General features: G+C 45.8%; 1 protein-coding gene across 2 annotated transcripts in view; it reads left to right on the plus strand.

The window, feature by feature from the left end:
* UBE2H (ubiquitin conjugating enzyme E2 H) overlaps positions 1–26,057 on the plus strand; it is a 53,685-nt gene that overhangs the window by 12,970 nt on the left and 14,658 nt on the right. For both annotated transcript variants that reach the window (XM_054188767.1, XM_054188766.1), the window contains exons 2-3: positions 14,935–15,011; positions 15,702–15,776. In XM_054188767.1, the coding sequence (XP_054044742.1) occupies positions 14,935–15,011; positions 15,702–15,776 (152 nt within the window). The remainder of the gene's footprint in view (positions 1–14,934; positions 15,012–15,701; positions 15,777–26,057) is intronic.

A 26,057-nucleotide genomic window follows, 5' to 3' on the forward strand; every position in this document is an offset into this window, starting at 1 on the left:
CATATGAAGCGGAGATGGAGTTTTACGGAAGAGCATAAGCAGTTTGCTGAGCTAGTAATAGGGTGTGGAGCTTCTCACCCTGCAGATGAAGGGCTTGAGACCGGTCTGGGTTGACAGTGGTTCCAGGTGGCCAAGAAGAGAAGCCTGTCCAGTTTTTGTTTGCCCATGTATACTGGTTGGCTGCTGCTGTAGCCCAAAAGCTGTGGATTGCCGCACTCTGGTTGCTGCCAGAGATGTGCGCTGGTTTGGGGATGGGAACAGCTTGCAGTCGGAGCGAAGGGGGGAAGCACTTTTCGACCTTAAAATACATCTGAAGTGGAGAGTGTTCCCACCTCCTTTCTTTCGAGCCCCACATCTCTGCTAAAATTGTCAAGATGGCAGAGATGAGTAAAGAGGGGGGGAAATAGTCACTCTGACAGTACGAGGGAAAATTTCAAGGCTGCTGGGAGCAGTGTGCTGGTTCTGCAGTTCCAAGCTGTCCTTTATTTTAACTTCCTCGGTTGTTTCGGGATTCTATTTATTTGCAGTAGCACACTGGTTAATTGGGGGTTTTCTGTGGATTAGTAATATTGTCATCCGAAATGGCTTAAAGTTTGTCAGGTCTGCTTAGTTCTGATTTATTAAAGAAGGCTGTGATAAATGTGTGTCTTTGAAATTCTCACTGGGTCTGCCAGAGGTCACCTGTAATTCAGAGCATCTGGCGGAGGTCAGCACTAGGCTTTTTGTTCTGTAGTGGTGTAAGCTTGGGGTTTTTTTTCAGCTCATCTCTGAAGGAGGAGATACTTCAAACTCAGTGACAAAATCCCACTTTTCAGGCAGCTGCACCCGCTAACGACTAAACTGTGTTAATTAGTTTTTAGTGCAGTAGCAGTAGTGTTCCTTTGTCCCTTCTATAATGGTGATCCAAACAGATGATGTCAAGGAATCTTCTGTTTCAGCTGAATTTAACTAATTATGAGAAAGCACTGCCTTCATTCTCAAGGTCTATAACAGTCTAAAAGCTGGGAATAGCAGTGGTCTAACAATAGCTTTTATATTGATAGTGTGGCTTGTATTACAGTGATGTATGCAAAACTCAATTACAAAGTTTAGTTTTAAATTGTTTGCTTTTTTTGTTGTTATTATTTGATCCACGTAACAAACTTCAGGTTTTGTTATTCCTGCAGGAAACCTTGAGGCAAGTGTTCTTCCTGCAGCTATCAGAAATACACGGACATAAATTGGGATGGCTAATTTGTAAAACTCCCCTGGGCTCTGTCATCAGATAACTGATGTGCCTCTCGTTAGGGAGTTGAGAGGGAAGGGGGATAATTAAGCCTGAGCAGATGTGCTAGAACAAGCTCTTGGATCAGAAGCAGAAGGGCCGGGTGATGAGGAGCTCCTGACTCCAGTAGGTGCGAACTTGCTCCTCTGTCCTGCTTCCGCTCTCGAAGTGGATTTGGTGCTTCTGCTGGGTGGGAAGCTTTTCTTCAAAGTGCTTTAAGATGGGGAATTGTGAGAGCACCTTCCAAACCCTTCCAGGGAAGTTTCCCAGTCTCTCTCCAGCCCTTCCATCTGTACAGCTCGGAGGTGCTTTCAGAGGAAACCGCCTGGCCACAGCGACGAGGACTATGTGTTCCTGTATTTCAGCAACACCCTCTGCTGTTCTGCTGGTCATGTTATAAAAAAAAAAAAAAAAAACAACCTACCTTTTTCCCTTCCTCTGATTGTGGTGGTGTCGCTTGTGCCAGAGTGGCTTTGATAAACCCCTGCCTTCCTGTGAGCAGCTGAGATTGGAGGCTTCGCATAGCTAGAGAAAGCCACGGCGCTTGAGAAATAGCCTGGATGACTTGGCTTTTGCTTCGGGTGCAGCTGCTGAGCGAAGTCCTGGTCTTCAAAGCCTAGAAACAGTTAAAAAAAAAAAAAAAAAGGTATTTGACATGACTGAATGCAGCGTGGCGGGTGTCCCAGGGTGAGGGCACCCTCCGTTCTGGGCACCGGTGGCACCCCAGCTCTGCCTTGCTGTGGTTTTGTTGATGGTTGGCGAGCTCGGGCCTGCTGGTGCATTCACATCTCCAAACAAAGCCCCAAACGCTTTGTTAGGCTCCTTCCTTGGCAACCTTTCTGCCGCGTCCCTAAAGCTTGCCTTTCCGTTGCACAAGGAAGCTCGTGTGGGGATCATTGTTAGTCTCCAAGTATGGCTCTTTCATGTCTTCCTCTTGAACACAATGTATCTTTATACCTTAAACTTCAGGAAAATCCTGTGCAGATAATCCTTTGGGAAAAGCCAAAAACCCCTCGGAAGCACTTGAGACTTTTAAAATACTCTTTTGCGGGCGAGTATTTAACTTCTTGATGCAAAAGGCAATGCAAGAGGAATTGCAAGAGGAATTGCTGAGCCTAACAAAACACCAGCCTGATTTCTTAAATTTCCAGGGCTGGTAAAGAAGTGAACTTTTGCAGGTGTTTTGGTGATTAACTGACGAAGCCGTGCCACGTTTGCAGCTAGAGCTTGATGGATGGGTAACGGCATATATTGACCCTCTGTCTAAACTTGGAAACATCTGTCTATCAGTATTTTCTCGAGACGGATACCTGCAGTGGAAGCTGACCTGACCTGGAGTAGGTGGAAGGCTGAGTGATAGACCCACCTTTATAAATAAAACCTTTACATACAGGTGGCCAGAGGGACTCATCAAAATTAAGCTGGGGCAAAACCATGTGCCTTGTGCATCTTGTTTGGTTACAGCCAGCACTGGGATGATGGATCTGTCTGTGGGATCTACTGAGGAAGCACTGAATAGGCTACAGTGCCTCGCTGCTCTCATTACATATTAAGAATAAAGGGGATAATTGATTTAATAGCGATGACAATGGCTTATTGGATTGTTGTAGGCATTTGTGTATACAAAGCTGTGGCACGCAGGAAGCTCCTACACCTTTTTGCAAAACTGAACTGCAGTTTCCTGGTACGTGGGACTGTTTGGTGTTTTCTCTTTATTTTGCACGTGACCTAGAAAGAAAGAAGACAGTGTCTATTAGCTTCAGCGGCTGTGTGTAACCAAGGTCTTCCTCCTAAATCACTTTTTTCTTTTTTTTTTTTTTTTTTTTACTTTTTTTCTGCTTTGGTTTGAGAGAAAACATTGTATGGTCTGTGTTGGAACCTGTGGTCGTGGTTGTCGTAACTTCACCAGTTCTGTGATTTAGATACGGAGTAAAGTCATCTCTCACTCTGTCCTTCGGGTCATTTGTTTGGGTTAAAAAAGCGAAACAAATCACAACATTGCGTGCAAAATCCTGTCTGAGCTGTTCCTTTACAACATCGCTCCTGAGATACCTTTTAACAAAACTGAGGAAGGGAGAAGCAAATCTGATCCCTCCAGAAGTTCTGGCAGGCTCTGTTGGGACTCCTTGCTGTAGAACAGAGGACAAATCTGATCCTCACGGTTTTGCAAGCGGTCTATAAAAGGCACGCTGCCCTTAGGTTCCCCATCATGGGTTTCAGATGTGCCCTTACAAGGTGTGGGTGCTGTATCAACAGACTTGTTAACGACAACATTTTGTTAATGGACATAACCCCTTTGCATAGGTAAGAGGTAGACAGCCCCAAGGGTGATGTTCATCCTTGATGATTTACCACCTGCTCATGGAGCCGGTCTGTGCGTTGTCTGCTGAACCTGAGAATCAGCAGAAGAGCAGAATTTAACTTGTTCTTGAAAAAACATATTTCTAATAAAGTGGTGTGAAAGGAACAGAAATTCACAGGTGCCTAAGGGTATGATCCACCCTGAAACGAACACCTGTATGTGGTGGAGCATCGTGTGTTACTTCAGATTGGACTGTTACGGGTGATGGGAAATCTGGATTGAAGCCCCACAGTGACTTTTCCCCTGTGTTAGTTGAGGTCAAGGGAATTGTGCTAATCTCTAGCTTAATTTCTAAATTCGGTTTGCTTTTATTTCCTACACCCGTGCTGTGGAAATACAAGTGTTTTCTCAGATTTGTTTTGAAGCTTGTTTCTTTGAGGACTAGCAGATGACAACCATTCTGCAGGAAGGCTCAGAAATGCTGCAGCTTCTGGCTCAAGTAGCAAAGTATTCCGTAACAAGCAAATGTCAGTTGTGCCCTATTCTTCAGAGGGAGAAATATTTTCCAAAATGGCTTTGAGAGACCTTATTGCTGTTCTGGTTGGTACAGAAAACACCCAGATGGGTGGCAGTTCGCTACTAGGATTTTTGATGTTAAGCACATAAGCTCAGGACAATAATTGTTGTTGAATGCTTCAAGTTGAAGAAGCTTTGTGAGGACCAGCACTGCTTAATTTTCACTGTCACTGTCCACTTCAGTTCTTGCTCTGGATTCGGAGTCTTCTTCACAGTTTAAGCACAGCTTGCTTTAGCTGGCATTTCAAATAGTTGTTGCTGTCTCAATTCTGATGACTATGGTTTACAAAACCCTTTAAAAAAAAAAAACCCGAGTGCAGGTGTGACCTCACTGAGCAAGAGATACATCATTAAGTTATTCCATCTACTTTCGCATCTGCGGGTGGAGGGTTGGAAGGAACTCTGCAAAACAACACAACGCTTTAGATCACTCGTATCCTTGGTGTAAGAGGTGCTTATGGAACAGCTCTGTCTTCTGTTTCTGCTCTGATGTTTCAGCTACTCCGCTCCAGCTGTCGGCTCCATTAGGTTTATAGCAAAGGTCAGCAAAGCAAACCTCTTCCACGGATCCGGTTTTAATGCAAGTGGAGGCAATACGTCTAAGTAGGTGCCCCACAGGTATCTTTCCAGTCGTGTTGCCAAACCCTTTTGTGCTTGTTAAAAAGGCAGCTCGAGCAACTAACCGTCTTGCTCTCATCGCATATGCTTATCACATGGGCCAGTTCTTGGTGTGTTGCCAGGGTTTTTGCGCTAAACCAGCGCTTCCTGGTGAGCCTCACCTCTGTTGTGCCTGTACACACACACAAAAAAAAGGAAAAATTCTACTGAATTAAGTTCCCGGCAGGCCATGGAGAGCTGCTGTGATACGTTATCCTGATTCCAAGGGAGCGGGATCCTAGACAGGACTTTAAATGTGTTTCCTCCCCCCGTCGTTGTTTTAATAGTTCAAGCTTGAGTTTATATGAAGCCTCTTCTAGAGAGAACTTCAGGGTTTTTTGTTGAAGAGACATCCTGGTGTGAAGTGTTTATTAAAACAATTCGCAGGATTCGCGTATTTAACGCTTTCTCAATGCAGTGTTATGATGTAGCTCAAGCTGACGCAGGCGATCAGCCTGTGACTCTGGGAGTCTCTGTGGCCCAGTTCAGCATCCCTTGTGGGCAAGAAAAGATTCTGGTGAAGGGGAGCAAAGAGGATGGGGACTCTGGTTCCAGAACTGGTAACTGATCTTAAAATTAAACTGTGGTTCAACAGAATAGGACTCTGAATTTACGAGAATGAAAATACTTGCTTTGACACTTTCTCCTTAAACTCTTTATCTTGTTTAAAATCAAGAACTTGAGGTACTTCTAGATTTTTTTTTAAAATTTTTTTTTTTTTTTTGCTAAATAAAAGCTCTTACCAAAACTCAGCTGCTGACCTCCTCTACATCTGTCTGCTTTGACTGCAAACATGTCACGTCCCAAGGGGTTTACTGCCTGAGGAGATGGTTGTTTGTACTTTTGGGGTTTTATGTCGCTGTTGCTGAGGTGGCTTGACACGCTTGCAGTTTCCAAATGACTGTGTAGGTTTCTTGGAGTAAAAAAGCATTTCAGTAAAGTCTATAGAAACCTAAAGCAAGCTTCGCTTGAGGGAAAAGGCCACACCTTAAAATCATGCAAGTCTTCGGGAAGTCTAAATTAGTGAAATATTCCAACTGCACAAACACGTGAAAAGCATTTTGCTTTTAACAGACCTGGTACGTTCTTGTAAAACCTGTGATGGGGCACAGCCCCCCAAATGCGGTTAAATCTTAGGCTTGGTGTAAGGTCTAGCACACATTTGGGGTCACGCTCTCAATTCTGTGGTTTTACAATCATGGTTTCTCTTTCAGAAGCGTTTTGGCACTTCTTGAATCCTCACAAAGAGGAAATCAAGTGTACCCAACACAACTGGCAAAAGAAATGATCGTATTTTCTCGTTCTGGTGTGTCACTTAAAGCACACTTGAAATTTCTTGCTTGTTTGAGAAGTTTGATTATTATTCGTACATTAAATACTCCGTTCCCACCAGTACGTACAATCGCCATGGTAACAAACTTCTCTTGATGGAAGCTGTAGCAATGCAAATATTATATCTAGTGGTTTAGCCTAGAGACAGATGTATGGCCATGTAAACTACAACTGCTGTCGCCTTCGATGCTTCTGGATCTGACTCTGGTTTCCCCCGTGACTGACTTTAAATGTCAGCCTAGTGAATTCTGTGGCTTCTGGCTCAGTGGCTGGCTGAGAGTGCAAGGTTCCCGATTATTTCCACCTTGTTCACACCAGGTGAGCAGCTTATATTGAACTCTTCTGGGAGGCTAGAACATCGGGTCAGAGGAGACCAGTGCAATCGTATTGTCGGGACCTTTTCACCTCTCCACTTACCCCAGAGAAGCCCAGGGCCTTGTGCGCCTGTATCGCGGCTCTGTACATGGTCTTCTTTGCTAGTCCTTTCTGGTTGGATGTCTTCCTCAAACTGTGCAGTCAGCTCCAGCTGGGATCCATTTAAGGAGTTTGCCAATTGACAGTCGCTTATCATTATGGACTAATTGCACTTAAACTCTCTTGGTTTCTTGTGTGTCATTTTTTACTGAGATTCAAAGAAATCTTGTGCTTGTGGAGGCAACACTATATTGTGTTATGGTCACGCACAGGAACGTCAGCTAAGCTGTGTTGGTCACGACTCATTCTGACTCCCTTTCATCAAGTCCAGTCTCTTCCTTTTGTGTTTAAAAAATCTTGCGTGCCAGCTTCTTCTCAACTTGACTAATGCATCTCCCAGCCTTTCTCGAGCAGCCCGTCAGCAACCCTTCCGTAGGTCACAGTTTTAAGTGGTTTCAAGCCATTTCCCTCCAACGTGCTGCTCCTGGGACTGTCCAGCACCACACGGAGCACCGAAACACAGGCATCTCGCAAGCAAAGCTCTGCTGCGATGCAAATCAGAAGGTGTCACCTGGGTCTATACATGTTCTCATCCCGAATTGAGCTTGGCTAACGATACCTAGTAAAACGAGGGCCTGATGCTTGTACATGGCTGCGTTCTTGTCTGCAAATGCAAATTAATTGCATAGTAGTCAGCACTGCAAAACTGGAGTTTGGCTACGGCGCTCGTTATCTACTGTCAAAATGACACTGATTGTTCCCATCTAATCTTATTGTGAAGGAGCTCTTGGTGCCACTGCTGCAATTAAATGTTGACCCATCCAGTGGCAGCTTGAGCACACAGTTTTAAACAAGTTTGTTGCAATCTGTTTTCTCTGCAGCAAAAAAAAAAAAAAAGATCTGCTGTCTCTTTTTGTAAACAAGTTCAAACTCTTCAAAGGATCAGCACGGAGTTGGGGAGGGCGGTGAATTCATTTGTTTCCTGAAGGAAAAGGGCAGTATTATTCAGTCGAGTGTGGTATGAGATGTACCTTGTTGTCTTCTTGTGGTGGTTCCTTTCACTTCTGGTGAGGGAAGACCAGGTGTGAAGCCTGGACGATCCTCTCTGTAGGAAAAATGCTGACTTAGTTTCAAATTGGTTCATAGCAGGCAACTCGTATGCAAAGTGTCTTCTGGGGAAAGCTGCCTTTTCCTTCTACCTTTTCCTTATTACTCTAGTTTCTTGGCACAAAGTTTAGTGGAGAGCGGCCAGATGTAAATCATCAAGAGCTCCAAAGAAAGCAAGCCAGACTGGAGGGCTTGATGGAGCAGCAGTTCCTTCTCCCAAAAAACCCTGATGGCACTCATGGGGTGTCTTTCAGTACACGTGGCTGCGCTTGGAAAGTGTTTTTTGATGGGGTTGCTGGTGACTGGGGTGTTCAACTTGGGGAAATTTGCCATCCTTGATGTGAAATTGTGAAGGGTGCGTGCAGGATAACTTAAGAATGCTCTTTCTTGTGTGATTTCTCATCTCAGTTGGTTAAAATCTGGTAGAGAAGCCGTGAGTAAGGGTTGGTTTTGGTTTATTTTCTTAAAAGCAAAACTGCATTTCTAGCAAGAAAACGCTTGTGTGCAATACAACGAAAACTCAGCAACCAAGCGCAGGTTGCCCTTCAGTTATTTGTTTGCTATTCCCTCGCTTCCCGAGCTTTTTTCAGCTGCAGTCATAACCAGCCGTCACCTTGCAACAACTGAAAGCGTCTCTCTGTAGTGCTGTCCCCAGTTCACTTGTCGCAGTGGTAAGGAGGGCGAAGGGATGGGAAAACTGGTTGTCTTCAGAGCTTTCCGCAACTGCCCGTGAATAACTTGCTGTCCTTCTTTATGCCGTAGGATTGAAGTGAGTTTTGTGTCTTTCAAATCTATGGGATTCCTGGGCGAGCCTAATTCAGATGAAGGAAGATTGAGATTTGCCCCAGGTACATGCCGATAAACTGCAGTTTGCCCCAGTGGTGTCTTCCCTTCCTGGGGCTGCAGATACCGGCACCAGAAATTGTGCAACACAACATCCTTGGCAAAGGCAAACCTATTTCTGGTGCTAGAAAACCCCTTTGCTTGAAGCTGGAAACTGTGAGCGGTGCCCTGTAGCAATGAGAATAACTAGCTTGGGGGAAAACCAATGGATTTTAATAATCTGAATGAGTTTAGCCTGGAGTTCTCAAGAAGTTTGCAACACAGGGTGACGAAAAAGTGCTGCCTCTTGCCGCTCAAAGAAACCACAAGAGATTTCTTTTTCTTTATCACCTTTTTCGCTTCTGACTAAGTGTCCTTTCTTCTGGTGTGCTGCGGGGGTAGACAGAGAAGTGTGAAGGAAGTTAGATGTGAGTAAAGGGCAGGGACGTTTACTCGGGGAAAATACAACTGCTTAAAGCATCAAAGTTCTGGTGCCGGCTGTGGTTTCACGTGTGCAACTGACACCTCGGGTAACTTGTATCAGATAAAGGCAGGGAGTTTAGAGGAGGCAAGGCAGCCTCCGAGGGCTGGGAGGGAGGGAGGGAGGCGACTGAGCTGAACTTGCCCCTTTTGCTGCCCACATGTCAGTGTAACCGGTAACGCTGCTAAATCATAGGGCTCCTTACAGATAACTGCGGGTTGTGTAAGTGCTTCTTAGAGTGGAACTCATTCACCTTTGTGAGAAAAAAAACGTGAATAACCATCAGTCCCAATATTAGAGGCGATTTATGTTGCAAAATTCGGCTTGCAAAGACTTGAGAAGAATTCACACCTCTGATGCCTCAAACGAGCAGAGCGAGCGGTGCTTTCTGTACCACGAGCAGCTGGAGTGGCCGCACTAATATCGCAGGGGTGGTGTAGCAGCACTCCCTGCCTGCAAAGCTCCTCGTGAAGGGAAAAAATCAACTGTATTAATCTGATTTTTAAAACACCCTTCGTCACGAAAAACGCAGATGGTGAGTTATTTCCTCAAAGGTTCTCAGCTGCTTAGGTAGCCGAGCTGGATGATTGATTGATTTATTTATTTATTTTAATATACACAGATGTGGTCTTACCATTGTCCCTCAAATTCAGAATGTCTTCTCTGGTGAGGTCCTTCGCCTGGAACGATAGCTGTAGACGAGTCTCCATGAGTAAGAGAAGATACGGCAGAGAGCCTTAGAAGGCATTAACCTGCTTTCTGGTAGTGACCATCGACCTGTCTGCAACTTGTGTTGAGATGCCTGTAGATAAATAGACAATTTTATTTTTTCCTGGGGCACTGCAGCTTTTTGCTTTGTCTGACACTTTGGGGCAGGGTGCTCGAGGCCACTTGTGTCACTAGGCTGGTAAAAATACTTTCAATGAAATATTTTTAGCTGGAAAACCGATTTGCCCAAGCTTATAACTTATGTTAATTTTAAAGAAACTTAATGAAGTGATTTTTTTTTTTTTTTTTTGAGGCTAAATGTTTGCCAGGAAAAAAGTCACTCAGCCCTGCAAACAGACTAGCCATCTGTTGGCCGTGATGTTCATCTGGGATTTTGGGAGATCTGGGTGTGAAGTTGAATCCTAACAAATTTTCTTTTATTACTGCAGAGGAGATCCAGCCCTGCGGTGGTGGGTGGCCCCGCACGAGGATGAGGGAATGGGAACTCAACCCTGGAACAGGCAAATCCACAGCGGCCAGTCTATTTCTGACTGATGGCTGGGCAGTCTCTCACTGTCCAGATTTGAAAGGTTTTGTGTGTTTTTTGTCCCAACAGAGAATAGGCAAAATGCTTTAAATCACTTTTCATTCTCACCAAAGAAACAATTTCCTACGAGTTCAACCCTGAACAATAGAGCCTTAATCTTGATAGGGGGCTCTGGATGTTACTGTAATGCTAATATGTGTCGCGGTTGGCCTTTGCGCTTCTGGCACATTTCAGGCACTATATAGGGAGTCTGTAATCAGCTGCAGAAAAATTCCCTTCTGTCTCTCTCCTAGCAACCCCTTCTGAACTGATATTTGAAAATAAGCTTGCTTTCCATATCATCATCTAAATATTTTCGACGCTTACTGTCATTAAAATTCTCTTAATAATCTTGGGACTAAGATAATTTATCTTCAGGTCCTCAGGACTCCCTTCGAGTTTCTATGGTCTTAAGGTAAAGCTTTTGAACTTCTTATCCATGAGAAATCTGACTCGTATCCAGATTTTTCTCTTTTCTCTTGACTTTTACACTGGCTATATTTGACACAAAGTCAAATTAGTATACTGAGATGATAAAGAGATAAAAGCAGCAAGGCCATAAGTCACCTACCTAGACTAGTAGTAGGAGCAAGCTGAGAGTCTTGAAAGGGATTTGGTTGTATTTTTGTTAAACGTTCTAGCGCATGTGATGTTTTACAGGCTGGTTTTGTAGCTCTGTAATCTTGACCCAATATATGCACGGTGTCGCCGTGTGCCCTGCTGTGGAAACAAGGCAGACTGCTCGTACCAGTACAGACCAGTGATTTGCCGCTAGAATCAAGAACGTTAAAGTCTTTATCCATTACCTGCTTGTTCCCGTTCTGCAAATCTGAATAATGAAGAGCGCAGTGACAGAGAGCGTGGGCACAGAGAAATCTGTCTGGACAGGGCACAGTAATACAAGGTGAGGGGTTTGTGGTCTTTCCCATAAACGCTGACTGTCCCTTCAAAGTCCTGAGCACTTGCAGGAGCACTTTCTGCACAGATTTACATCAGTACGGATGCAAGAGGTGGCTGGAAATCCTGGACACGAACGTAGATACCCTGGGAGAAATGTGCGGGGGCTGCTGTGAACAGTCTGGTCACCTTAATTGTGGAAATCTTGCTCCAAATTCTTGATGTTCTTTTCCTGGGGCTTCCTGAAGCTGTACTCTGGTTTCTGAAGACCTGGAGTATTTCTCCTTCCTGGGAGCTGCTTGGGCTTTCTGCAGGATCTGGCACCAGGCCCTGTCTAGCTCTGAAGGCAGGAGAGGGGGTTTGTTGTGCCCTAGGCACAACTTGGGTTCCTTAAGTCTTGTGGGTCTCCAAACTGGCAACTCTTTCTTGGATCTGAGACAGCTGATTAATTGCTGGTGTGTTTGGAACGGGATTCATTTGGGATTTGGTTGTAAGATTTTTGCCTTATGGAAAAAAATCTGTCTGAGCTGAGAAAATAGTTGGGTCAGAGCCTGCGTTCTTTGCTCGGTGCTACATCGCCCTCAGCCGTGGTGGAGCTTTCTCCAGGAATGTGGTCTGGGGGGATTGACCTCCAGACATGTCAAATCCCTTCTGCTGCTCACCTGTGCTCCTTCTTTTTTCTGCTAGAGGGATCCCTGCTACGGCTTTGGGGGACGGAGAAGCCTTGAGGTCTGCCTTGGGTTCCAGGTCTTCCTGGAGTCCCGCCTTGTGCAATAAATCTTTCTTTTTCTGAAAACTTCCTAGAGGTGGAAAGAGCTCATCGGATGTGAATGTTCTTCTTCTTTTTTTTTTTTTTTTTTTTTTTAAATTGTAATTGCTCCATGCACTCCTCCTGCTCTCAATCATTTTCTTAGTGGGATTTCAAGGTTTCAGATTCCTGGGCATTCCTACCTTTAGAGAAAACTTGGTGGAGAGGGGAAGATGGTTCACTCCACTTGTGTTTGAAAGTTGGGGCTCAGGGGGAATTCGCTTCATGCCCAGGAAAGAGGGCTTCCCCGGCTTCCTCGGTTCTGCTAATGCATTTCCAGAGATTTCCCCTGTGTTGATACAAGGGCTTTATTGCTGAAATTCACTTTGTGTTCAGTCTGTCCCCAAACTCTTGTATCATTTTAATAAACGATGCAGTTGTTCCCAAGCACACCATCCGCATCCCAATACATACCCCTTTCGTGAACCTAATTCACTTGTTGGGGGGGGTTTGTAGGAATTTTAGGTCCTTGCCACAACAGGGAGAATAATCAAATATGGCACCACATTGCTTACTGGTATTTTTTTGAATTTGGGAATGCTAGGACTGAGTCTGAGTGCAGAAAGCTCTGCTTTAATTTATGGTTGGTATTAACTCATGGAGCCGAAGAGCGCGTAAGCTGCAGCTGCTCAGGAGCTTGGTCTGAAGGTCTGGCCGGGAGAGCTGTTTTTTATTAAGTGGTACTTGATTTAGTCCTAAGTAAAACCGTTTGCATTTAACCTGATCCATGAAGCTGCTCTAAGTGTTAACATGCTTCAGTATTAAACTTTTCACTCTGGGGCATCATCGGACACGGTGAGTTTGTGTAAGAGCCTGTTTCTCAGCCTGGAATAGTTATCCATTAGATGAGCGTGTACATTTTCGAAGGAACTTAAACCTCAGTCGAGCCTATATTTAAAACTTACTCTCACGGTACTGGGTGATGTGAAAAGATCTGGTGACAAGTGTCCCCTAACGTCAGGTCTGAGGCAAGCTGCAATACTTTGGTGCTAAGCTGCTCTCCGCAAACCTGCAGGGATGTCGCTTTTCCCAGAGATGCCCGTTGGCTTTTGGCAGAGAAATGGCTTGCGCTTGGGGCAGTTAGGCATCGATCTGCCCTTTGTGAGCTGCTCCTGGGTGACTGCCAGGTGCAGTGAGCTACTTGCCATTTAACTGTAGGGCAGAGCAGCTTATGCTGAACCAAGAAAAACTCTGGAGCCAAAACAAACCGCTATAAACTTTTCTCCCTCCCCATGAGAATGAGGGGAAGAAGGTTATTGCGTCCAAACTCTTTTGGAGCTGTCACTGTGGGAAAACTCTGCCCAATCTGGGAGTCATTGTACTTGAGGAACTGTAATAAATCCTGACGGACCCCGCAGATGGGACTTGGATCTCCTGCGTACGAGTACACTCACAGGCTGTCGGGGTTGAACTGGCACTTCTGGATACAGGAGCCGCTCCTCTTAAAGTAGTTTGTGATTTACCTTAAGCAGACTTCATGGGTTGCAGTGTGAGATCAGGGATGGGTCTGAGCTGAGAATTATTTGTTCCTGGTGGTAGGTCCCAGGCAGTTACGATCGTGGTGGGTCGGAAATATTTAAGTGAGCGTGTATGTGTGTGCCCAGGCACACGAGTGCCTGTTTGCTCAGTGCCCTGAAGGTGCGAGGGGGTCTGCGTAATTGCTGCAAAGCAGAGAGTCTCCTGGGCAAATTTTGTGCCTTGAAAGCAGAAAACCTTTTGCATCAGAGTGAAGGATGTTGGTTGTAAAAGGGAACCTGGCTTCAGTTCCTCTTAGCCTGAGCGTTTCTGCCAAGCTCGCCGCTGTGATGTTAAGGATCTTTTATTAGATATTCTGTGCTGTTGCCCCCTTCTCTCCAGTGGGGGCAGCCTCTGTGGTGCAGAGCTGAAGCAGTCTGAAGTTCAGGTGGGAATAAACTTTTGGTTTTCTCCCGCTCTGTTTTTTTTTCTGATGCTTCCCTCGTAATTCATATTAAGATTATTGATTAAAGGTAATTGCTGTAGGATATTATTCACAATCCATTAACCCTGATTTATAGCCGAATTCTTCAGCAGGCTAGGGTGCTGAAACATCACCATTAATTGTCTTAACTGAGCCTTATTTGAAATGAAGATTTCTTGCCTTTCTGTTTGTATTCCCTCCTTCCCAAAGCGCTGGTGCTTTGATTCTTTCCTTTAAATGTTGAGAAATACAGTTGTTCTTTTTGCACTGTAACAGTGCCTCATAATCTCGCCCTTCTGCCATCTCTCCGAAGACGCAGAGTTTTTTGGTCTTGCAAGTCAAATTAACATGAGATTGCCGTAATTTGCATTGTAGCTGTGGGAGGCCATCTGACAGCGCCGAAGGCAGCCAAGGAGAATTGAATTCATCAGCTCTCGCATTTGTCAGTGCAGGGACTGGGGCGAGTTCTGCTCCTCTAATCTGGGCAGGAGAGTAAACATTTAATGTGAGCAGTTGGCAAGGGTGGCTTTCTGCTTTGTGGCTTGTCTCCCGAGCGCTGGAAAGGAGAGAGATCTCTCCGAATCCTGGCCTCACCTCCGAGCCTTGCCCCTGGGGTTCATGGCTGTGTGCACTGAGGCTTTGGAGCTGTTGCTGTTTCTGGATTTTTAGCTCCCCTCCACAGCCCGATTATGTTTCCGAATACGTTGCTGATAGGGACTCGGCATTTTCTTAAACTGGAGCTGGCGCTCTGCAGAAGTGGATGGAAAACACGAAGCAGCTCTGAGGGGAAGGGAGGCATCATCTCAGGATTGCTCAATGCCAGGGGAGGGATTCTTCAGTGTGTAGAATTGGCTTTTACGAACGTCATTGTGGTGGTGTGGTCACTTAGATGTGTCAAGACGTTTAAATTGCATGTTGTAAAATATTTTTAATATTTGGTTTTAAACTATTTGGTTTGACAGGCTTCGAGCAAATTACCCGTAACTGAGTAAATGGGTTTTGTTTCCCGGACTAAATGTTTTCCTTTACTTGATGTATCAGTATTGAGAGCAAACACGAAGTCACAATCTTAGGAGGACTCAATGAATTTGTTGTGAAGTTTTATGGACCACAAGGAAGTAAGTATATGACCCAGCCCTTCTATAACAACAAACGAATGGCTTGTGGTGGGGAACAGTGAAATGACACATTCTTCTGGAGTGGAAGAAGGGATGAGCAAATCTAAGTGGGGGTGAGAAATCAAAGGGTAGCAGTGTTTGAAGGCTGCTCTCTCAAGGGCGGGGAGAAATACAACTGTGAGCATTAACGCTGATGAACCACCTCCCTTGGAGCTGAGCAGGACTGGATACTGCCGTCGGACAGCTAAGCCCTCTGCTATGGCCTTCAGCACCGCTCTTGTTGATGCCTAGCTCTTCTAGACCTGGCTCATAAGTTTTGCATCAGTCATCTGAATTTTTGCGGAGTTTGTAATTAAGATGTCTTTTCTAGTGAGTAGATCACAAGTCAGGTCTCCAGTGTGCCTTAATTTAGTAACATCTCTAAAGGTAAGTAGATTATTCTAAAGTCTCTGTTTTCAGTAAGACTCTTGTGTCTTTGTGCCAAGATCTTCTGTAGTATCAGTTAAAAATCATGTATTTCTTGTCAGGCAGCACAGGAAAAAAGCTTTTACTGTAGGAGGTTTGATATGAAATCTTACCCCCTGATGGAACTAAGTATTATTCCAAAGATGTGTTTTGCTTAATGCTGTGGTTCTATTTATTCTCTCCTGCGTTATGAAGTGTCTAATACCTGCGTTTCTTTCATTGCAGCACCATATGAAGGCGGAGTATGGAAAGTTAGAGTCGACCTTCCTGATAAATACCCTTTCAAATCCCCGTCTATAGGTAACCAATAACCACTTTCAGTCAAAATCCTTTTACTGCTTATACAGGAGAGATGTTGTTGCTTGCAGCATTGTTGCAGGTGAAGTTGCTCCAACCCTCAGTGCAATCGTAAGGTCTTTACTTCAAGTCTGCAGAATGCTTTTACCATAGACGTCCAGATATCACGTGCCAAGCCGAGAGGAAGCTCGGTCTTTTGGCTGAAGGGCTAGGAGCTGGAAATGTGATTTGGTCATATGTTTGCGTGTTGATGAACTGAGTCTCTCTACCATGTGCTTTTTTAATAACATAGCCATTCGTGGGTAAGGTGCAGAATACCACAGTGGGTGCTGGAGCCTGTTTATATAAAATGACTCATGTAGTGTGGAGAGCAAAGACCACAGTGCATGTTTGTAATCTTGCGGTGAACCTAGCTTTTGGGACCTCGTGCCCAAAAGTGGATAGAAGTGAAGGCAGGAGCTGAAACCTGTGTCCTCTCGGAAGAGGTGATGCATATGCAGAAGAACGTAGGAACAGGGACCTATCACCAGAAAAACTGCAGCTGACCAGACTGGTCAGGCTTGTTAGACCTTCAAGAGCAAATAGTTTGATAAAGAAATGTTCTTTAGACTGTATCCATCCTATCTTTGTCCTTGGGTAACGGTGATCTAACTCAGATGTCTTGTAGTACCTAACTTTATTCCAGTCACTTAAGCTATAAATAAAATAGCCAATGCTGCTTGAAAAACTGGAGCAGAGGCATGAAGTTCCAAGCTCTCTCTTCTGGCTTATGAAATAAGTGCTGGTAACTCAGTGACATGGTGCTTCTCCGTCAGAAGGGTGTGCTTGTGGCTCAAGCCACCGGAGGACTCTACAGAATGGAGAAAACAGCTTGAGGAGAACTAATGTGGAAACTTGACTATATGGGTTGGACGAGATGAGTCCCTTCCAGTATCAACATCCTGATTTGGAGTTGATAAGTATTGGTTGCTGTCTTAAAATAGACTCTTACGCTAAGAGTCCCTTCTATTTAAGATGTCTCTCTCTGGTGTGAGAAATAATGTGTCTCTTTCCAAATGTGAACTGTGCCTTTTGGGAAAGAGCAACAGTGTTTTTATACCGTCCTTTGCCTTTCTTTTTTTTCCTGTTGAAACCTTAACAGAACCACAGAAATGTGCATGCAGCTGAGTAACAATGCAGTATTGCTGCAGCTATGCGAACCCTCTTCTCCTTCCTCTTGAGTCAGCTCTGAAACTTGCTATAAACCTCTTAGGTTGCAGACTGTTTACGAGATGCACAGGATGTTATTTGGTGCCAGTCATTTTTCCCTCCCCACTTCTCATGTGCCACAAACCGATGCAGATCACGATACCGTCATATTGGCAATTTTAAATGTGGGCTGGCTACAGACAACTCTCTGAAAGCATAAAAAACCCAGTTTCTTTGTTGTTAATTGCTTTGGTGCTAGTTTACTCAAGATTATTTTTCTCTCTCCTTCCAGCGTGTGTCAGAAATTAAGGTTGCTTGAATAAAGCAAACAAACTTTATTTCCAGTAGCCTGTGAAGCTAACGCAGGTAAATGTTGGCCAGGCTCTCATGGGTTTGTAGTGCTGTTGATTGAGGTTCCAGTTAGTTGCATGGAAAGTGGTAGGTTTGACCTTTTGGTGGTTTGGCTTGGAGGCTGTTCAGTGCTGGTTGGGCTACGTGAGAGTAAAAGGCAGCCTGGGATCAGAATTGGCCCAGCTGCATTTTCAGAACTGACACCACAAGGCTGGCCTTTCTCCTTGTGAACTTGGCGAGGATGGTGGGTGGGTGCGGAGGGGGTTATTTTCTGCTCAAATGGCTTTGTCCTTTATAATGTTGTTTTTGCTCTCTACCTTTTAGTACGGTAGCTTTCCCACCATCAGCTTGCTTATACCCACTGTGTTGCAGCTGTCTCGTTCCAGACTCATTGCACCTTCTAGCATGCTTCCCTGGCCCTATGAGTCTCTGGTCAAGTGGCTGGAAACCTCCTCTTCTCTCCCCAAGTTCCCCAAAGGGCTGGCTCTTGCTCTAGGGCCTGCCTTGCTGTCCGTTGGATGAGGGCTGCTGGAAGCGCAGGTTCCCTCCCAGGCAAAGCTGAGGTTTCAGGTTGAATAAAGAGTCGATGCTAGATGAGAGCTGGCGTAGCACAGCGGGGCTCAGCGCTGCTGCAGGGAGGAAAGAGCTGGGGAGTGGAAGCGCCAAGAGGAGCGCTAGGACCCGGGGAAGCTCCCAACCGGCTGCAGGAAGAGGTTTGTTTTTCTTTGTCTGGTTCCCATTTCTGCTGCCCCAGCCCAGCTTTATCTGGACAGCCAGGGGCTGAGTGACGTCTTGGCCCCTTCCTCTGGGCCAGCCCGATCTCCGATCTCCGCACCGCTGCTCTCGGAGGCAGACTCGGCGTGCGGTGTCTGATACCAGTGGTTTTGGCACTACAGATAGCTCCAGAGAAAGCCTTTGTCCCAGCTGAACTGGGAGCATTCACAAGCTTGTAAATGAGACAAGATCCTATTCTCTCCGGGACGCATCAAAAGAAGTGTGGCCAGCAGGGTGAGGGGGGGTGGGATTCTGCCCCTCTGCTCCGCTCGGGGAGACCCCCCTGCAGTGCTGCCTCCAGCGCTGGGGCCTCAGCACAGGAGAGACACGGAGCTGTTGGAGCGGGGCCAGAGGAGGCCCCGGAGATGCTGGGAGGGCTGGAGCCCCTCTGCTGTGGGGACAGGCTGAGAGAGCTGGGGGGGTTCAGCCTGGAGAAGAGAAGGCACCGGGGAGACCTTCCAGCCCCTTCCAGTCCCTAAAGGGGGCCTACAGGAAAGATGGGGACAAACTTTTTAGCAGGGCCTGTTGTGATAGGACAAGGGATAATGGTTTTAAACTGGAAGAGGGGAGATTTAGACTAGATATAAGGAAGAAATTTTTTACGTTGAGGGTGGTGAAACACAGGCCCAGCTTGCCCAGAGAGGTAGGATATGCCCCATCCCTGGGAACATTCAAGTCTAGGTTAGATGGGGCTCTGACCAACCTGATCTAGTTGAAGATGTCCCTGCTCATGGCAGGGGGGTTGGACTAGATGACCTTTAAAGGTCCCTTCCAACCCAAACTATTCAATGATTCTCCCCCAGGCCTGCCTGTTCCAGTGAGTACGGGTGTCTTAACCCAGCAGTCCTCAGCTGGCTTGAGCCCTGGATAACACAGGGGTAGGAATTAGTGGGGAAGAAATTTGCCGTGGCAATCTCTGGTCTGTAAAGAGGTGGAAGTGAAGGATTTCAGAGGTGGTGGAGCCCATAAATGGACAGAAGGTCATCTGGAGCACACATGTAGCTTGTTTGCAGCCCTTCTGTTCTCAGCACTGCCTAGCTCCCACTGCGGTGATGACATGCAGAGTTCAAATTGTCTGTGTAAGTCAGTGGCTTGTATAAAGTATAGAATCCAACAGTTTCTTTTCCTTTAATAAATTACACTTTTATGCTGAAGCTTAAAGCCAAAATGCTGTCCTTGCAGCTTTCCTTGTTCCTCTAGTACTGTAGGCTAAAATTTTCTTTCCATCTTAGTAAATCTTAATGCAGTCTTGAACACGGCATGGGCTTTTTGCAGCAAATAACATGATGGCTTGAAGCATATCAGTGCGTTCTAGAAAGCTGCTTCTGAAAAATGACTGCTAATAGTTGCTTTCTAATCCGTTCAAATTGCTTTTATCCCAGCATGGCTGTGAGTATAAAGTACATGAAAACTTGGTGTTCTCTTCTAAAGTGCAACTGACAAACCTGAACAGAAAAGGTTTTTAAAGTGGGTTCCAAATTTGTCATCTGGAAAGGTGCAGACCTTTTCTTAAACCCTCGAATAGTGGTGGTCCTCTTTGCCTTTAGGGTCTCTCGCAGAAGCCTTTGTTCCGCGCGTTGGCTCTTCTGCCAAATCTTTGCTCGCTTGTCTCATCCACAGCTCCCTTCTCAAATACGTGCGGCATTTATTTCCTGCCCTTCTCAGGTTGGTAATTATTGCTGTAGTCTATTAAGTGATGCTGCCCCATGGACAGCGCTCTCCCGACAATGCAGGTAATGCCTCTGCTTGAAGACCTAAACCATCCTGGGATCTATTTGAAAAGAGCAGTTCTGGGGAGAGCTTCCACAGTTTCATAGTGTCCTGCAGTACTTTTCCGGTATTTCTGGCACCGCCTGTTCTTTGCTTGGTCTTTGCTTTGTAATCAGACAGATCCCATATTGGTGCAGGATGAGCAAGAGCTAGATAATTTACAATAAAAATGGAAATGCGCATCCTAGAAGAACGCAAATCTGAATGGAGACAGTTACAGGGCTGTCGTGTTGGCTCTGGGCTTCAGTGCTCCCGTTGACATGCACTAACTCTGCTGTGATCCCTAAATATCCAGATCTTCAGGGTTGAAACAAACCTCCTGAACTTGAGCGGTTTGTTAGAACGAAACCAACTCCTGAAAAATACCCAGTTGCTTTCTGAAACTAGTGAACGCTGCTGCTCTTAATGCTTTTGTCAATTAATGTAAATATCCCTGCGTGCTTATGAGGATCCGAAGCACTCCCCTGCTAGATGTTTGGTTCCATTTTTGCTTGCTCCTAGACAATATGTTTTGAGCTGTTTATGATTTCAGTAACTCTGCTGGCACTGCTTCGCTACTTTTCCCTTCCCTCTGGGATTTAATATCTTCAGGGGAACTTTCTGCCTACTCTGTTCTGCTTTTTTCAAAGGGGAGTTGTGAAGTACTTAAAGTACTGTTTTGAGCTCCCAAGTCATGAGAACACTTTGTGTAAATTTTGTATGTTTTTAATCAGTCCGTACACCTGCCAAGAGCTGCAGATTAATGGTCTTTGATGCCATAAACAGGGGAGGAAGCGCAGAGTGTGAATGTCCTGCCCTGCTTAGACGAGAGGAGCAATAGAAACTTGTGGACCTGGGAGCCTGAGCTCTTACCTGAAAGCACTGTGGCATTTATTCTATTGCTAAAATGTGCAAAAATATTAGGCCAGCACTGAGTCACTCTGGTTTCTTAATAATCAAATGTCACAGCTGCAAAGTTTGCGTACAATATGCTCAGAGCCTCAATTTCTCAAATAACTTCTGTATATTTATACACAATTCTCATTTTCCTTCCATCTCTGGCCTGGTCGTCTGCAGATATCTTGCATTTCTATTTCACCTTTCTCCTAAGTGTTTTGCAAAACAAAATGCCTAGTATGTACACAAAACATATGGAAGTGTGTGTGTATATGTATGCGTATGTATACAATGAGATACTGTGGCAGCCAGTACAGGAATGAAGCAGCGTTGTTTAGCTCCAGCCAGGATTTAACAGATCTCCCCTGGCCTATGCTTAATTTTTCTTTTTAACTGCAGCTGCTATTTTTACTTTCAGCTCCTCTCTGGATTGCCTTACGTTTTGCTACTTAGAATTTCATGAGTCACTTATCGCCTGTGACCATTCTGAGCTTGCTCTTCCCCGTGTGTGTTGATCCTTATTCTGACCTATAAGGGACGTGAAAATGCTTGTTCTTTCAAATGCGCTTAGCTTTGTCTAAGGGGAAAGACGAGACACCTGAAGGTAATTTGTACCCCTGTCTCCGCTCTGGTCTGACGCACAACTGTGCGCCCTCTGCAGATTCCCTGCTACAGTCGGAGAATGACAACAGACTGACAAAATGGGGTAGGTGTTTTCAGCCTGACTTGGCACAGATTCACTGCCTTCTGTGCCAGCCTCTGAAGCCTGGGCATCAGGTGATGGTGCACCTAAGCAATGAGATATTGGGCAATTGCTTTGTGTTAGTTCTGCATTTTTTCCAGAGATTGCTGCTCTTAGCACCAGTCTCTAAGCTTGTGGATACTGCTTTTTGCTTCCACGAAGGACCACTCGGCGATTCACACTGAGCACGAGGTCCAGAGTTGAGAGCTCTGCCACTATTCTCCGTCAGCTACAGCCATATTTTTCTGTCCTTATCTTTCCCTTGTGAAGCTGCCGCAGAATTATTTATGGTATTGTTTTGAAAAGCTACTAGAATTTGAGTATGGTAATATAAACTGTTCTACTTCTGCTGTTAGCAAGCTGACGTTACGCAGCACCGCACGCCACCACCGTGCAGTGAATGCCTCCACAGTGAGTGCACAGTGTTCTATTTGACTCGGTTGTTAGTGCTCTGAATGGGCTCCTAACCTCCAAATTTCATAAGAAAGAAATCCTTGCCTTTGCCGGTGAGAGCTTACTGACCTGAGAGTGCCGGACAAGGTACGCACCTCCCAGGTGGGCAGATCCTGCGCCCTTCAAATGGGGAACAGCCACGCGCTAAACCAGCTGTCCCAGTCTGCAGAGGGGAGTCATAGAATTGCTGAGGTTGGAAGGGACCTTTAAGATCATCGAGTCCAACCTTTAACCTACCCTGACAAGAGCCACTTCTAAACCATGTCCCTAAGTGCCCCATCTACCCTTTTTTTAAACACCTCCAGGGATGGTGAATCCACCACCTCCCTGGGCAGCCTATTCCAATGTTTAATAACCCTTTCAGTGAAAAAATGTTTCCTAATATCCAATCTAAACCTCCCCTGACGTAACTTGAACCCGTTTCGAATAGGTACTAAGCTGAGGACCGGGGCAGAGGTCTTGCTCTCCTGCCCTCTCCCCCGTCTCCTACCACGGTTTCTCAACCTGTGGTGCACGGCGGGCTCGTGATCAGTTACACAAGAAGGTAGTGCCTGAAATGAGTGCAATGTGGTTTTAAAAATAAAAAAACCCGAACATGTTCCCTTGTAGGCTTTTGGACGTTTGCGGGGGGGAGTAATAAACATTGTTTAGACTAATCTTATCTGGCTGTTTGGCAACACTGCAGGAGTACTTGGGAGATCTTTTTCCATTAGGTAGGTTGTCCAGTGGTTAAAAAAAGCGGAGGAAAAAACACTGCTCTTGACCTCTCTGTGCTGTACATAAGCTCTTGCGTGCTGATCTCTGTGCACATAGTTCTGCCCCAAGCCTTGGGTGGTCACCCAAGCCACCTTGATTTGGTGTGGGATTTAAAACTCGCTGCATCCTGCTTCAGAGAGACTGTAGCCACCCTTCCCACCTCGTCAGCCAGGCAGTCTGAACCGTTTCCTGATTTGGCCTTAATCTCTCATTAAAAATAAAACTTTGAGGCTTGACGGTCTCACTGCACTGGGAAGTCAGGAGTGCTCATACACACTTGTCCTGTTGGCTCTTTGTTTGGCACCATGGTGGAATCTGCTGTCACAGTTGTTCAGGTAGAGAAGTGTCCAGCTGGCCTTATTTTATGAGCAAAGAGAGCCGACACGTGGGCAAGCAGTGGTTAGTTTGGGATGGGTAAGTGGATATAAATTAGCTCCCCTCTGGCACGTTCCCCAGAGACGGTGGGAAGTCCTCTTACAGTTATCGCTGGTGTGGGTCGGCCGTGCAGCTGACTCTTCACAAGAAGACGCGAAGCCGGGAGGCTGGGATGTGCTGTGTTTGCTGGCGTGCTGCTTTGCCTCCTTCCTGCTTTTTTCACCAGGGCTAGCAGCACCGGCATCGCTTTGAAGAGCTGTGCTGCGGGGGGAAAAAAAGTCTCTTTTGGGGACGTCTCACCTAACCTACCAGCTCAGCTGGCTGTACTTTGAGCTCAGATAAACAACGGACCACCTTTTGAAGCGCCGCTTGCTGGATTGCAGCCGGTTCCTGACTTGGAGGAGAAGCACCAGGAGGTACAGGAAGCTTTCTTTCGCTGTGGGCCAGCGTTGTGCAGCTGGAGCTGTGAAAAGAGCGAGGAGACAGTCTCCAGCCTAGGTTTCTGATCCCTCTTATCTCCAAGTTTCGAGTCCTTTTGTGCCTGAAGGGTAGATGAGGGCTCTACCAAGGTAGGGGATGTTTTTTAGATCACAGTCCAGCCCTATAGGCATAGTGATAGGGGAGCAATCGATGCGGAACAGCCTCTTGCAGGAGCTTTCTGCCTAGTGGCCACACAGGACAACCAGAGGTGCCTTGAGAGTCCTCCATACTCCCCAAGTTATCCAGGGATTTGGGATCTACCTCTTGGAGGAGAACTTGCTGGCAGAACAGCTCGCGACAGCCCGTTGGTGCCGGCAGTGCCTTCTAGCCCTTTCTTGGGAGCTTTAATCTGCAGTTGTTCAAGAGAGACGCTGACATCAGCATAAGTGTGAAATTCCTCCCTGGTTCTCCACTGCGGTTTTGCTCACCTGGAGACCGTGTTCAGCTCTCACCCAGCCACAGGGCCCCATCCTCGGAGTGACCGCTTGGACCAAACTGTGAGTCTGTGGCCTGGAAGTTCAGACCCGTCCATGGTTGGTGCGTGCACGCAGTGAGAGAACTTCATTTAATGCTGGAATATGTCCAGCTGCTGGAGCTTTATGAATGTTCTTGTGTTTCCAGCGTCGAGGAAGATTGACAGCCTTTCAGTTAGCTGATTTTTAATTTAAAAATGTGCTTCTCTTCAAAGATTTTGTCGACCCAAGGAGCGATTACTCCAGGGCTATTGCTGAACTACCAGCATTTTTGAAGGTCAGCATCTGCATATTGGTCTCAGCATCTTCCAGTATCGGAACAGATTTGTCTCTCTCTATTGTGTAACTCCTTTGTGGATGTACAGGTTTTTTTCTGTTGTCACCCAAAGGAAAGGCTTTTTGTCCATACAGATTTTAGGCAGTCCTGCTTTACTTTCAAAGACAAGCCTGGATCTTGCTGTCCTTTATGGCGTGTGGACTGCAGCCACTCTGCTGCTCGAATTCTTCCTAAGCGTTGGTTATTCCAGGGTTCAATGTGAATATCGTTTTAAAATGTTAAATTGTTTACAGCCAGTCCCGTACACAGAATCACGACTGCTCAGGCTGTGACTTTGGCTTCGTGCTGCAGGCTGTGGTGAGAACCCAAAATCAAGAGCCTGTCCCTTGGTACTCTTGGTGGAGCGCTCACCTTGAGTTCTGCGCAGTGTATTAGTTGGGGTGTGCCGTGTTCAAGACTATGGCAGTAAGCCTGCCCCAATGTTTATGCCGGCTTGGGAGGTCTTTTTTTACTCCTGACTTCCTCTTTAAATTGGAATTTCATTTTTACCTGGGTGCTTATGCTTGCTTTGTCTTTTGTATTTGGAGAAATAAATACAGAGCAAGTCATACTGACTTATTGGAGGAATATTGGTGCTTTATCACTGCAGGTGACTTGACATTTCAAATAGAGGAGGAGATAATAGGTTTGAGCTTCTTTCTGGGTCAAGAAAAGGAAAAACGTTGAACAGAGTTGCTCTGGGCCTGGGCAGTTTGTGTCCGTAGGAGAACGAGACTGGGAGGACCTTGAAGAATTGCAACAACCTGGAAAACAAGGAGTGCGGGAAGAGGATGTTTGTGTTCTTTCTTGAAGAACAACTCTTTCATTTGCAAAGCTTGAGACCAAGGACAGTGTGAAAGAAGGGATTGTTCCTTGCCTGGATGAATGCAAAGATCACAGAGAAGAATTACAGATCTCTAGCACAGGAGCTGCTTGCGCAGACAACCTTAATCTCTTCTCCCTGGTCATCAAGTGCAGCTTAAATGCTGAAGTGTGTGTATGAAGAATTGACCAAAACCTTACAGGTGGGTTTGCAGCACACCCTTGTCCAACCAGCTGCAAGTGGCTGTGGTAGAAGGTCCTAGGAAATAGGTGAGATGCTCAGAAAACCAAAATAAGAGAAGGCAGAGGGATGCGTGCATCTAGATGGGTTAAAGAGAGTCAGCCTGTGCCCCAGATACCAGAACAAAGAGTGTTTAATTCAGCAGGTTTACACATTACCATCCTATTCTTGTTACCTGGTGTCTTCCCCATCCTCTCCTCTATTCTGCTTTATCAGAATCTTAACTCTTTTTTTCCCCCCTAAGAGAGAGACGAGATTTAGAATCGGGATTGGTGCTCGCTGCAGCTCTCCAGTGCCGGCATAATGGATCCGTGACCTGATTTAAACCTGTGAGAGCTGCCATAACGTAAATATTTGATGGAGCTATGGCTTCCCTTTTTAAGTCTGCTTCAGTTTTTCAAGCTAAAGCATGGCAAAGTATTCCTGAAAGACACTTGTTAGCGTGGAGTTGTTTATGCAGTTCCCAGTTCTTCTTTTAGAGATTGTTCTGGCTTCAGGCATCATTTCAGCCTTGCGTTGTATTTATGCAAAATCCGAGCAGTACAAGTAAACATGAAATTATTTTTGTGTCATAATACGTGGAAAAAAAGGGAGTTAAATCCATATGTCAGCTCTTAGCCCAGATGGGAACCATGCTGTCACTCAAATTGTGGTCGCTCCTTGTTTG

This window comes from Rissa tridactyla, chromosome 1, assembly GCF_028500815.1.
Source record: "Rissa tridactyla isolate bRisTri1 chromosome 1, bRisTri1.patW.cur.20221130, whole genome shotgun sequence".
In the NCBI taxonomy this organism is placed as follows: Eukaryota; Metazoa; Chordata; class Aves; order Charadriiformes; family Laridae; genus Rissa; species Rissa tridactyla.